Here is a 14,000-nt window from a genome sequence, read left to right as displayed (position 1 = left end):
CTTTAAAAGCTGAGCCAACACTAATTAAATCTTCTTGAGGGTGTGTTTCACCATATTACCTCAGAGTGGTTTAATTAAACTGAAATTAGGCTTCTGTCACTTCTAAAATCTACCTTCGAATCTGAACCAGAGTCTCCAGTGGTTTCAGCTGCTTCAACCACATTGTGGTATGGATTTAACATTCTGAGGCATTTCCAAATATTGCAAACCACACTGAGCATACGGGCTACAACAGGAAACAGATGTGGGTTAACCAGAACATTATCTTCCCAGAGAGGAGGTAATGGCAAACCTTCTGCAGACATCACATCCGGTTTTTTTGAGTAGTTTCATCAGCCCATTAAATGCCAAGACAGGATTACCCATGAAATCCTGGAATGCAGCCAGTCTACTACCAAAGTTGCTGCTATGCAAATTCACTTGGCTGGACATGTTCAAGAAATAGATGACAACAGGACAACCAGGCACCCCTCATAAAATGAACTGGGAATGCTATCAAGTTCCAAAAAAGAAATGCAAATGAACCATTCCTCTTATACTGTTCCAGCCAATATCCAAAACAAGTAGTAAATTAAAAGTTTATATATATATATATATATATATATATATATATATATATACACACACACACACACATATGAGAGACAAATAGGTATCGTTGGGGGCTGATTCATCTAATTCATAGGTTATAAAGTATAATTTCATAGAAATGGCACTTTTGAAAACTATATCGATGGAAATAACATTTCAGTCATGCAGAATCTCACTGGGGTGAGAAGGAAAGAGAAATGCTTTGCATCCAGTAGGGGAAGCAAAGGGACGCCATGCACCTGTTTAAGAGAGCAGTAACGGCAAATTCAGTGCTGCATTTAAAGCCTTTAAACTACTTCAAGACATATTATGTCTGAGTAAATACAAGTGATTTTTAATATGGAAAGAAAAAGTATCAAACTTGCACTAGGTAGTTTCATAATATTTTTTCAAGGAGTCGTGCTTAGAATATTAAACATTTGCAGTTCCTATGCTCTTTTACAGATAGAGTTACGAATTGCTATTGTGACCAAAGCATTCTAAAACATGAATTACTCAAAACTATAAAATTGAGAACAGATTTTCAGCTGAAGGTATCACCATGATGAAAACCAACACCACCTTAGTCAATACTCAAATGCTTCATGAGATTCTTGTGAGAACCCCACTGTCCTGGAGCCTTTAATAAACCCTAAGGGAAACACATTAGCATATTAACAAGGGAAAAATGCTCCCTTTCCTCTCATTCTTTTCAAGCACAACTAACATATATTTTGAGTCTTAGTAGGAAAAAAAAAAAATCAACTCTAACATCTTAGTATTAAGACAAATTACTCAAGTACCAATGAGCACGCCTTATGCCCAGATACTGGTTTTTAAATACTATTCTTCATTAAAAAGAACCATGGCTCCTTGGCATGAGAAATAAGAGAAAGCTGGAATATGCTGTTGTTCCAAAAAGTATTTTAAAAATGACAGGGGCTCCTTACAAAATTAAAATTAAATTACCATTTGATTCAGCAATCCTACTTCTGGTACACACCCAAAAGAACTGAAAACAGGATCCCAAAGAGATATCTGCACACTCATGTTCACTGCAGCAGTGTTCACAATAGCCAAGAGGCAGAACCAACTTAAATGTCCATCAACAGATGAATCGATAGAGAAAATATGGTATATACTACAATGGAATATTATTCAGCCTTAAAAAAGACGGGAAACCTGTCACAGACCACAACTCGGATGAACCCTGAGGACATATGCTAAATGAAATAAAGCCAGCCACAAGAACATAATACTGCATGGTTCCACTTATAAGAGGTATCTAAAGTAATCAAACTCTTAGCAACAGAAAGTGAAATGGCAGTTGCCAGGGGCTGGTGGAGAAGCAGTTGTTCAAAAGGAATGGAGATTAAATTTTGCAAGATGAAAAAGTTCTACAGATCTTGCAGAACAATGTGCATATAATTAGCACCACTGTACACTTAAAAATGGTTAAGATGGTAGGTTTTATGTTATGTGTTTTTCACCACAGTTAAAAAAAAAAGATGGAGGCATGTCAAAAGGACACAGAATCACCTTGAAGGTGATCCTAATGCCAATTCTGGAACAATTTTTGCAACGATATAATGATGATAATGAAATATACCCTGTAGAATAAACTGAACATCCACTGGCTCATATATACACATATATATGTGCATACATATATATATGAATAATTGAATAAATAGGAAAGGGGACACCTCTTCCTTATGGGAGAATTCCAATTAATATAACAGGAATAATGGAAATGGTATCAGTGTTAATTTCCTGGTGTTGATCACTATTCTATGAGTATGTAAAATGAACCTGGGTGAAAGTTTTATTACTCTTGCAAATTTTTTGTTGAAGTCTGAAATTATCTCAAAATGAACAGTCTAAAAAAGAGGCAGCAGAACTCAACACAATAAGTACTGTATTAGCAATCAGGAAACTTGAATTCCATTGTTTTCTTCATAAACAGCAAGTTCTATGACCTTTAACAAATTAAAGAAGCTAACTAATCAAAAAGCAACAAACACTGCTGAATTCTGGGAAGAGAAACCTGGGATAGAAAGAACAAATGTTTGTGTAAGTATATGACACTATCTAGAAATCATCTGATAATGTCTGAACCGTCTGAACATGGCTTTTTTCCCAAAGACAACAACACTTTGAAAACCCATGAAACTCTGTTTGCTTACTATCTATAGACTAATGAAATCTATTGTCGCAGAGAAGGGTTTGGGATTTTTTTCCCCATATTTTAAGAATAACACTGTAACTAAAACACAATAGTAGTGTTATAAATCTCAACCAGACATAAAGACCAAGTCATAAATCAATCTAAAATCAAAAATAAATGAACATTTAACGTTTTAAATGTCTAAAGCTAAGTGAAAGAAGCCATACTTACAAGGTAACATACTGTATGATTCCATTTATGCAAATCTAGGTGCAGAGGTTGCCGGAGAGTGGGTGTGGGGAGTTGAAAATAAAGGGGCAGCACAAGGCAGTTTTTGTGATTGATGGAAATGTTCTGTATCTTAATTGTGGTGGTGGCTACATGACTCTATGCACTTATTAAAACTTATGGAACTGTAAAAAAATCAATCAACAAAAACAAAAAACTGAACAGGGTCTATTTATTAATAGCATAAAGCCTCTAATTTCAGTCCTACTTACAAGCTCTACAAGCCTGGCAGATCTCAGAAGCTCAAAATTATAAATGAAATAACAAAATACTAATCTGTTGAAAATCTCAGCACTATAAAAGGGATTCTAACTCCTTCCCTCAGATTATTATTTCAGATCAAATCTACCAAAAAAACAAATCATAGTACAATGAAGAGTTTAGGAAATCTATTAAGAGTTCAACAAAAAAATTACAGGGCCTGCATTATAACATTCTCAACATTTTAAAATTGTAAGCTACACTTAAAGTGGAAAAAAAATTGAAGGAGAATCCTTTGCTCGTTATGGATAACTTCAGCAATGACTATTACATAGAATCCTTAAATAGCTGGTGATAAATTAAGTTGAAACAAGAAGTTAAAATACTTGTTATTGTTAACATTGCTCTATGTTTTGCAAATTCCCTCCCAAGAAGCCCGAAAACTGTGGTCCTTGCCATTATATTACTTTTTACCCTTTCCAAACCTTCTAAAAACAGTAAAAATAAAATCTCTATGACCCCTTTAAAAGTATAATAGTTTCCCAGCTACAGGGAAATAACCTCCTGAAAAATAATGTTTTACATGAACTCCATTAACATTTACATGTTTGGCAAGCTTCAAACAACGGCTTTAAACATTTATTTAAACCCACCATGCATATTAATAATGGAGTAGCCTGCATACAGGTCAACGCAAAATCTAAATGAATAGCTTACTGGAAGTCACTAAAACTGAGTTACTAAAGATACTGAACCCCCAACAGGCAAGTTTTCTTTAGGTGATAGGAATTAAAGGCACAGTAAATAAGGAAAAATTTAAAGAAAAAAAGAAAACAGTCATGTCATCTTCAATATAGATTCCCTTTTAGCAACTCTCCCAAGCAAAGTGTTTAATTTGTTCTTAACCTATGACATGCAGTTAATATAAAAAACATCAGAAAATGTTATAACTGGAAAGAACCTAAAGATCACCTGGTTCAAATGACCTCACTGGCCAAAATACAAAGACCGGAGATTATGTGAATTATCTAAAGTCACCGAGTTAAATGGCAAAATCAAACAAGAACTAGATCAGGGTCCAATATTATAAAATGTTTCAACAAAACATCTAGAGATTACCTCGATAAAAACTAAACATTAGGGCTTCCCTGCTGGCACAGTGGTTGAGAGTCCGCCTGCCGATGCAGGGGACACGGGTTCGTGCCCCGGTATGGGAAGATCCCACATGCTGCAGAGCGGCTGGGCCCGTGAGCCATGGCCGTTGAGCCTGCGTGTCCGGAGCCTGTGCTCCGCAACAGGAGAGGCCACAACAGTGAGAGGCCCGCGTACCGCAAAAAAGAACAAAAACAACAACAAAAAAAACCCACACGGTTATAAACTGTAAAGAGGATGACCTCTCTTCTCAAGAAAGTAGGACACTGAAATCAGGACTCTTACTTCAGGGGTACAAAAACCAAAGGAATAAAGAAGGTACTTCTAAAATAATGACTGTAACTAAAAACAGCTCCCCACATATTAAATGGTTTTATACTAAAACATGAGGCGAAAAAGTATAATAGCAGAACATTTAAAAAATAATCCAAGTGCAAGTTCAAACTTGGTCACTAAAGTGCTTTCTAGGTACCAAATGAACAGATTATCCTAATTTACATAGATAAAATTATACTAACTCCAACGTGAGGCAACTGCATCTTGTTTGGTGAGGCTCCAGGGTTTGCTGTGCCAGTTCAGGAAAATATGATCACACCTATCATCAAGCAAGTTTCTCTCACTATAAATATGTGCAATAACTTTTTTAGAGCCAGACAAAGTAGAGGAGATAATGAGATGACAGAGCATACAACTGGACGATATACTACTCTGGCTGCTATAGATGATAACAAGTTAAATAATGTTGTTAGAATTGTACATCAACAGGTAACCTTCAAATAGCAGTTCAAAGATAGATATAATCATAAGATACACCCCAATCAGAAACAAGATGATAGCCCATGCTTACAACTCAGTGAATACAGTCTCCAAATCCAGGTATTCTGTTGAGCTGAGGAATCTAATAACGGAATTTATCAAAATCATTCTTCCATTATTATATGTCAAGAAGATGTGGGGAAAAATATATATTCATATATATACATACATATAGTGTGGTAAAGTAGTAGGAATGGGCAAAGATTCAGGTATTTAAGTTATCCTGAACATTTCTCTAAAACTAAAAGTAAAACCAATTTTAAGAAACACATAAACTGGCAAAGATTCAAAAGAAAGAACTTGTTGGTACTTGTCATACACTCAGGAGAGCTTTATCTCAACAACAGATGATTATTATAATTTCTTAAGGAGGAATTAATCTTAGAAAAAACAATAAGAAAAACCATCATAAATGGGTCCTTGTGTGTTTTAACAGACTTTCACAATACACAGGCTAAAGACGCCAAAGAAATTACTTTTAAAAAAATCTGAATACTTGGGAAACAAATTTCTTTATAAGAGTACTGATTAAACAGAGGAAGTTGTCAAGAGAGGAAAATACAGCCCTGCATAATAATCTCTGTTTCTGTTTCCCAACACAATTGTGCCAGGTATAATTAGATTTGGACAAAACTACCTATGGACACTGTTCTCTAAAATAGGGAAATTTACAATAAAAGAGATATGAAATAATTCTACATGTCCTTGAAGTAAACAAGAAAAATCTCTCTCTTCACCTACAACCACTAGGTGTTACTGCATTTGTCAGCATAAGCTCAGAAATGAAAAGGGGAAAAAAATGAATAAAAAGTATATAATGAGAAAGTAAACTGTGAGAAAATTTCAGCTATGACAATATTATTATTTTCAATAAAACCAGCGACTGAAAACGCATTAACTAAAAATGTTTTAAACTTATAAATTATCTATGATATGTCTTCACTATTGGTAAGCAGTACTGCAGGCCCTCAGTACAACCAACGTTTCTGGCAGTTAAAACGGACCGAGAAAAATGAGAATACTGTTAAGACACAATGTGCTTCTGCCTACTGCAGGGTCTTATAAAGCTGAACTAAAGGCTTGTTTGATGTTCCCCAACCAGAAAAAAGAAAATGATCCTTTCTGCTAATGCTTTAGTATTTATTATCAGGAAGCCCCAGAACACTATAGTAACACTTGGGTGGGGAGTAGAGGGGACCCCAGTGCAGACAAGTAAACTAGAAGCTTGTATGTAAAAGGTGATGAAATGATTTCAGCATAATGAAGAAACGTAAACAAGTACCAGGAAGTACCTTTTAAATAACACCTACAGTTAAGTGGTCACTATCAGTTGAAAAGCAGGGAAATCAGACATATCCTCACAAACACATTCTTATATTAAAGCACCAGCCAATACGATGACTGTCTTTTTTTAAAAAAATGTGACATCATCAGCAATTCCCTATGTACCATCCCTCTCTGCGGAATTGGTTATAGACCTCAGGTAAACCTATTTATTCTTTCTTGCAACTCTGTACAACAGAAGCCGAGTCTGAAACCCAGAGCTCCCCATTAATTTTCTCTGGTTTCCCCAATCCTCAGACCCAGCTCCCCAATATCCAGCATCTGGTTACATCACCACTTACCAAAAAAAGTGAGTGAGAACCTGATCTAAGGAATCTCCACTGAGGGAGCAGAGAGCATAAGCGAATGAACATTTTAAGCTCTTCCCATAAGATCCACTCAAAACACAAGAGTTTACTATGCCTTACACTGCTACATAATTTATCAAATACCTATCTTTTCTTCCCAAATGTACTGGAAACATATATCCCAAGTAAACTCTAAGTCTTCCAGAAGAGAAGGCCACTACAACCATAATTTAATATTTTCTTATAGTCCCAGGAAAAAGTACCTTTCATTCTTGGGCATGACAAAAGCAGGGAAGCTTTCTTAAGAGAAGGGGAGGAGCAAGGAGCATGTGACCTAGACTAGGGTCAGATCAGCACCTAGGATCAGCTGATACATAACAAGAGGCTAGCAAGTAATCCTAGAAAAAGAAGCATTTTTAAAATTCTGTGTCTTCCCAAAAGTTTTAGTCAACCTACTACTGAGTAAAGCAAAATGAAAAAGCTGGTGGTTACAGTTGCTCCTATAATCACTACTAGTCTCAGAGAGGGAAACGAACAGTTTTTCTCCCTCAGTTATGCAATATGAAGAGCTGTGCTCTTTCCTTAGTTTGCCATATACCAGCAATTTTCCATATAATTGTAAATTTGAGGGTAACAGATAACAATATCTGCTCTCTTTATTTCCCAGATGTGTCTGTAAAAAGAATTTTTTTTTACATTGTAATTGTAATTAAAATTACAAAAGCACTGAATGTTCAATTAGGGAAACTTCATCAGAACCTCTGGGGAAAGAATGAGGGGAGGTCATTGTGTGTATAATTTGGTGGAAGGAGATATATCACTGACCTCAAATAATCTGTCAAAAGGGGGACAAACAACAAATAGCAGCTGTGTTCCAGTAAACCTGGAAGAAGAGAAATAGATCTGAAAGGTAAGTTTACGGATGCTGGTGCAAGTCAGGAGGAAGGAAATAAGAAGTGAGGAAGCAAATGACACCACTTATATACATATACACAGCTCAAAAGGCCAGAACTAATACTCATTTTAAGACCTACTGCACTTCCTGCAAACTAAGAAAATAAATCCTGTAAAATGAATATTAGATATTGTTATATAATGTGTGTTCATTCTTATTCTTAAACACTGTCATTCAGAACCTCCATAAATTCCCATTTCTTTACCTGAATCCCTCCTGAACTATTTGTGATTTTGAATGAATTTCTATATCTAAAGTGCTAAAAGTGATCTGCAGTAGGGAAAATAAGACTTGAAAAATTCCTAGAAAGAAACAAATGTTTTATTTACAATCTAGTCAGTCAGTCATAGTAAGCTAAGAAAGATCAAATACAGAATTTTTAAAATCACTATAGAATAATAAATCACGTGTTCTTCCGTGATGTAAATTATGTGCTCTTTCCTTATGTGCAGACATTCCTCTGGGACACATGGACTTAAACAATTTTTCTAAGAGTAGTATACCTATACACTCATGTATAGTCCACAGCTGATCAACAATACACATTTGTGAACTGGATGGGACTGTTGTGAGATTTGTACTCAAGCCTACCCAAGTGAAGCTAATAGCCTGTCTGAAAAGTGAACTCATAACCTTTGTCTCATTAGCACTGCACTCTAGCTGCTAGATTCAAACCTAACTTGGATTTAAAGGGGGTGGGGGCAGTGAAACACTAACAACAGGGAGAAAATTTATACAGTCAAGTCTATGCATAATTTTCTATTAATGGAAACCAGCTGCAAGAGTTGAAGATGGTTTTCAGTATTTAAGCCTGGTGGAATACTAATGGCTTTTTTCTATTCCAAGATTCCATTCTTAAAGGAAGGCCCTTTAACTCATTATTCCCTCAGAGTCCCTGACATTCCTAAGAATCACCTTTCTAAAGTAACTGCTCCAGAGCCCAAATTATCTATCTATTGCGAGATGTGTGCTGTGCCTTTGAAGAGCCATTCAAAGCTACTCCTTATATGAGAAGTCATGTGTTTTCCAAAGAAATATTGTGATCAAAACTCCGCTTTAAGTATGTGATTCACAAGACCTCTAGCAATTCAAAGCTGTAAAGTGAGACGTCACAATCAATTATCACGGATATATGCTCTTCACAAAACAATGTGATAAAATAGTCACATATTCACATATGGTGGTTGTTTCCACCGTAATTCTATTCTGATTGCCCTTAGTTCTATCATTTGGAAAATATTTCCCCCAAGCTTTGGCTAATTAATTTTTCTCCCACACAGCTCATAAATCAATTTAAAAACCATTTGCATGTAACCATAGTTAATATATGCCACCACCTGCCCCAACACCATCACCAACAGAAAGTATATATGCATGTATGGGCTTTGTTTTCCTGACGACGACTATCAGGCTCTTTCAGTCTAGAGCTTATGTAATATTTGGTTTGTGCAAACTGCCCCTAGGAAATTCAGGCAGTGGCTTTACCCATAATGAGAAAAATCATTCACATAAGCTTTTAAGACTAGAGATACATGAATACCCATTTCTCATGCCAGCGTAACTCAGAAAGTTTATGGTTAGATGGAAGAAAATACACAATCCCCAGAATCCTAAAGGTTGAATAAAATACCTCTGGCACCCCAGTGAAGATGCAAGAATATCTGCATCAAATTACCATTAATTCAAAAACGATTACAAAACTGGTTTCAAAATGAAAAAGCAAGAAACAAACCTCAATTTTGTCTGTTTTGGCATCTCCCCAGTATATTTTGCCTTCATCATAATCCAAGGCTAAACCATTTGGCCAACCAAGAGAAGTGTTAACCAACACTACTCGATCAGAACCATCCAGAGCTGCTCGCTCAATTTTCGGGATTTCTCCCCAGTCAGTCCAATACATGTACCTATAGAAGTACACAGAATATGAGCTAAAAACAGATAATAAATTGTAACTTTCAGATATCCTAAAGGTGAGATCCACCCCTCCTTTACACTGATCATCTGTTAACACCACAGAAGGAAAAAAACATAAGACAAACATACGAAGAGTAAGTTTAAGACATTTATAACAGCAGTGTGTAAGCTTGTAGAAAATTTTCAGAATGAAACAGTGTTTTCTAGAACTGATAATGCCTCCCAATAATGATACTCTATTTTCAGCTGTGTTTTTCAAAATATTTTGTGCTCCTTCCCAGGAACAGTCCTCTCTTTCTTGCTGGCTTGTCATCTCTGACACAAAAAGGTTAAACCACTAGTAATATTCAGATGGCAAACTGATTTCCCCAAATAACTAACTCCTCCTGTAGCACTACGTGATTCTTGAGGCTCCTGAGAATTTAAGGGGCTCGAAGGCATTGGTATGCACTGAGGTGTAATAATTTGTCATTATGTTCACCCTCAGGATGAATCTCATAGTAACAAACAACACTGGTGAGTATGTAGAAAGCTGTGTTTCCCTGGACCATCGTCAGGGTATTATAGCCAAAAAAAAAAAAAAAAGACTAGGCATAAAGCTACATGGCCTGACCAAGTTTTGGAAATCAAATCATTTATACGCTTGGGGACATACAAAAAGTAAGATATATTCTTTACCAAGTCGTTCTGGAAGTACTGAAAATGAGATGAAATTAAATTTTCTAGGGGGGAAGAGAAAGAGCTCTGAAAACAACTTCTTTCCACAATTTTCATGGTCATGATGCAACCTCGGCAAAATCTACAGCCAACACCCAAAGTCAGCAAGCATGGACTTAATTTAGAAAGAAAAAATATTCAAAACATTCAAGGAAATAAACTAGCAATCCTTTAACTTGAGATTTTATTCCAATCACTATATTCTAAAAATGGACAGTTGTTAAAGAGCTATTTATTGGAAACCAGCATATACTTCACATTGTTTTTCTCAATGTTTCTAGGAACCTGTAAAAAACCAGAAACACCTGGCAAAATTTTCTATCAGCAGAGCCTCTTACCCAACCATGGGATCTAAAACAATAGCCCGGGGTTCCTCTAAGTCCTCTGAAATCAAGATCTTCCTCATGGTCCCGTTGAGCCTTGTCACTTCTATCCGATCAGTGCCAGTGTCTGTCCAATAGAGATTTCGGGCAACCCAATCAACAGCAATACCATCAGGATGGGCGATCTGAGCAGTGACCACAAACTGACTGCCAGATCCGTCTATGAATGAGCGGCGTATGGCCCTCACTTCATCATCAGTCCAGTAGATGTAGCCTTCCACAGGATCATAATCTATGGCAATGGCATGACGGATGTCTTCCAACTGTAGAACAATGTCTGTGAAATCTGGTGTATCCAAAGAAATTCGTCTCAAATCTGTCCTTCGGGCTAAAAGCAGTAATTCAGTGGCACCTAGAACAACAAAGTGAAAAAAATGAAGAAAAGACTTGAAACCCACAGGCAAAATTTAGTTACTCTAAATAAAGAATGCAGAACTTCTTCAGTAATTGAAAAGTAATGAGTATAAAAGGATACTAAGGGGCTTCCCTGGTGGCGCAGTGGTTGAGAGTCCGCCTGCCGATGCAGGGGACACGGGTTCGTGCCCCGGTCCGGGAAGATCCCACATGCCGCGGAGCGGCTGGGCCCGTGAGCCATGGCCGCTGAGCCTGCGCGTCCGGAGCCTGTGCTCCGCAACGGGAGAGGCCACAACAGTGAGAGGCCCGCGTACCGCAAAAAAAAAAAAAAAAAAAAGGATACTACGGTCTATTTAGGGTGGAAATGGAAAGTAATGCAGTAAAACAGGAGTGGCTTGACTATGAGGTCAAGCTCTATAATGGCTGAATTCTCCAAATCAAGTTTTGATTCTCTCTCTGGCTTCACCCTTATATAGCCCCTGGAATCAATAACATTTATTTAAAGGTATAATGAATAGCAACTAAGTAATGACTAAGAAGCTAAGTAGCTGAATATCAGAGGAAGGAAGTATAGGTCCTTTGTTCAAGAAGGATGTTTAAAAAGGTCTTTACCTTTTTAATCTAGGACAAGGATCTTTTGTGATTAACGAGAATGTTCTAAAACTGGATGTACTGTGATGGTTGTAACTCTGTAAATTTACTAAAAATCACCGAATTGTACATTTGAAATGGTTGAATTTTATAGGTAAACTACGTCTCGGTAAAGCTGTTGTAACAAAAAGAACTACAGGGCAATGCCTGACACAATTAAGGACAAAGGAACCTATGGAGGAGGAAACAGCAGCAGAAGAGAGAGGGAATCAGATAAATACGACACACTGGGTAAGGGTTAGAGTTGTTCATCTGACAGAACTGGATTCAGGCAGTTACACAAACTCGGGCAAAAGACCTAATCTCTCTAAGCCTGGTTTCTATAGGGTTGCTGTGAGACTTTAAGGAGATAAATGTAAAACTCAGAAATGTACCAAACATGTAAGTATTCAATAAATACTAGCTAATATATTATTATTATTACCATTAGAAAGTAAACTTTCAAATTTTTATTTCATTGAGTTTTAAATCAGATTTATTTATGAAATGCTTTTAACCCAAAACAGTATTCAATAAAAACACTGTTGTGAATGAGAATATTAATCTTTTTGTTTGCTTTGATTTTAAATATTCAAGTCAACCACTAGCAAAAAAAATTTAACTTTATATAAAAGCTAATAAAAGATAGTAAACAGGGCTTCCCTGGTGGCACAGTGGTTGAGGGTCTGCCTGCCGATGCAGGGGACATGGGTTCGTGCCCCAGTTCGGGAAGATGCCACATGCCGCGGAGTGGCTGTGCCCGTGAGCCATGGCCGCTGAGCCTGCACGTCCGGAGCCTGTGCTCCGCAACGGGAGAGGCCACAACAGTGAGAGGCCCGTGTACCGCAAAAAAAACCAAAAAAACAAAAAACCATAGTAAGCAGGTTGACATCTCAAAGAGCGAAAAAAGATTCCCAACCAAAGAAATGAGTCCGAAAGAAAATACTGATATTAAACTTCAAGCATTAATGTGGAATCATAGTAGAAAACACTGAGAAGAGGAGTGAAGAAGCTCTCAGCATCAGCTTTTTGACTCATGGATTAATTATAAATGAACTCTGTCTTGGAGAGAATACAGCCCTAAATGCCACAGCAGGCACCAACTAGGAGTAACTTTATCCAATTCACTGCCTCTGCTAACTACCAAAAGAAGCCAGCCCTAAACTCTGCAAACAAAGAAGTCATAGAGAGTGAAGCTGTCAATTTGGCAAGGTGATCAAAACAGAGAGTTAACTTAAGGCTACTACATGCCAAATGTATATCTGAAATTCAAAACAGGAGTTAAACTCGTACATCTGCACTGCTATAGGGTGTAAACAGACCACTACCGCTAAAATAAATCCTCTGTTTTAAAGTCAGGCTACATTTTTAAACAAAAAGGCAACATTACAAAAACCTTTTGTTTTAAACTGAAACCAAATTATTGTCTGCCATGAAAACCGTCTGACAAGAGTCAGCCAGCTTCACCTTTGACTAGGAGGATAATTTATCAATGCCAAGTCATGACAAATATCCTGTACACCAACTCAATTCCATCTCTCTGACTCCCTGACCCCCTTGCCAGGAACTCTAACCCACTCCTAAATAAAGTCTTCTACTTCTCAGAGTTAGATAAAGAAGCCACTGCTAAATATAACAATTTTCTTACCAGGTCTTGCTGGTGGCTAGAGAACCAGATGGTGATCCATAGGGGTAAGAATGAAGAATAACATTCTCATTAAGAAGAAAAAGAGAAGAACTGGTGTTCTCCCAAACCAGAAGTCCCTTGAAATGTCCTAAATCAGAATACTTCTCCAATATGCCCTCTCTCTATAGGGAATTGAGAGTAAGGAGAAGAGGCAGTGTGGTGGTTAAGTATAGAAAAAGTTGCTTTAAACAGTACAATAAGGAATTCTTTTCTTCTTCTGAAGGCAATTCTCTGTTGTTAAAAGGCAATTAAAAACATCATTCAATCATTTTTTAGAAAATGTTTATCCCATGATAGTCTTTATAGTTAAAAGTTTAATAAACATCTTTTCCTTGCACTGAAGTTCTTTATTTACAAATGCTACCTACTGTTAAAAATGTATTCTTTATGAGAATACTCATTTCCACAAGAATCAATTGTGATCAATGACTATGAGATTTTTTAAATTTCATTTTATTTTTTTATTTATTTATGGCTGTGTTGGGTCTTCGTTGCTGTGCACGGGCTTTCTCTAGTTGCAGTGAGCAGGGGCTAC

At 36.9% G+C, this 14,000-nt stretch overlaps 1 protein-coding gene across 5 annotated transcripts in view; it reads right to left on the bottom strand.

The window, feature by feature from the left end:
* LRP6 (LDL receptor related protein 6) overlaps positions 1-14,000 on the bottom strand; it is a 172,552-nt gene that overhangs the window by 54,379 nt on the left and 104,173 nt on the right. For all 5 annotated transcript variants that reach the window (XM_073789032.1, XM_073789033.1, XM_033867028.2 and 2 more), the window contains 2 exons: positions 10,750-11,146; positions 9,513-9,684 (listed from right to left, as the gene is read on the bottom strand). In XM_073789032.1, the coding sequence (XP_073645133.1) occupies positions 9,513-9,684; positions 10,750-11,146 (569 nt within the window). The remainder of the gene's footprint in view (positions 1-9,512; positions 9,685-10,749; positions 11,147-14,000) is intronic.

Source organism: Tursiops truncatus, chromosome 11 (assembly GCF_011762595.2).
Source record: "Tursiops truncatus isolate mTurTru1 chromosome 11, mTurTru1.mat.Y, whole genome shotgun sequence".
Lineage (NCBI taxonomy): Eukaryota > Metazoa > Chordata > Mammalia > Artiodactyla > Delphinidae > Tursiops > Tursiops truncatus.
Note: the sequence above shows the minus strand (reverse complement) of the source record. Positions and strands in the feature narration are given on the sequence as shown.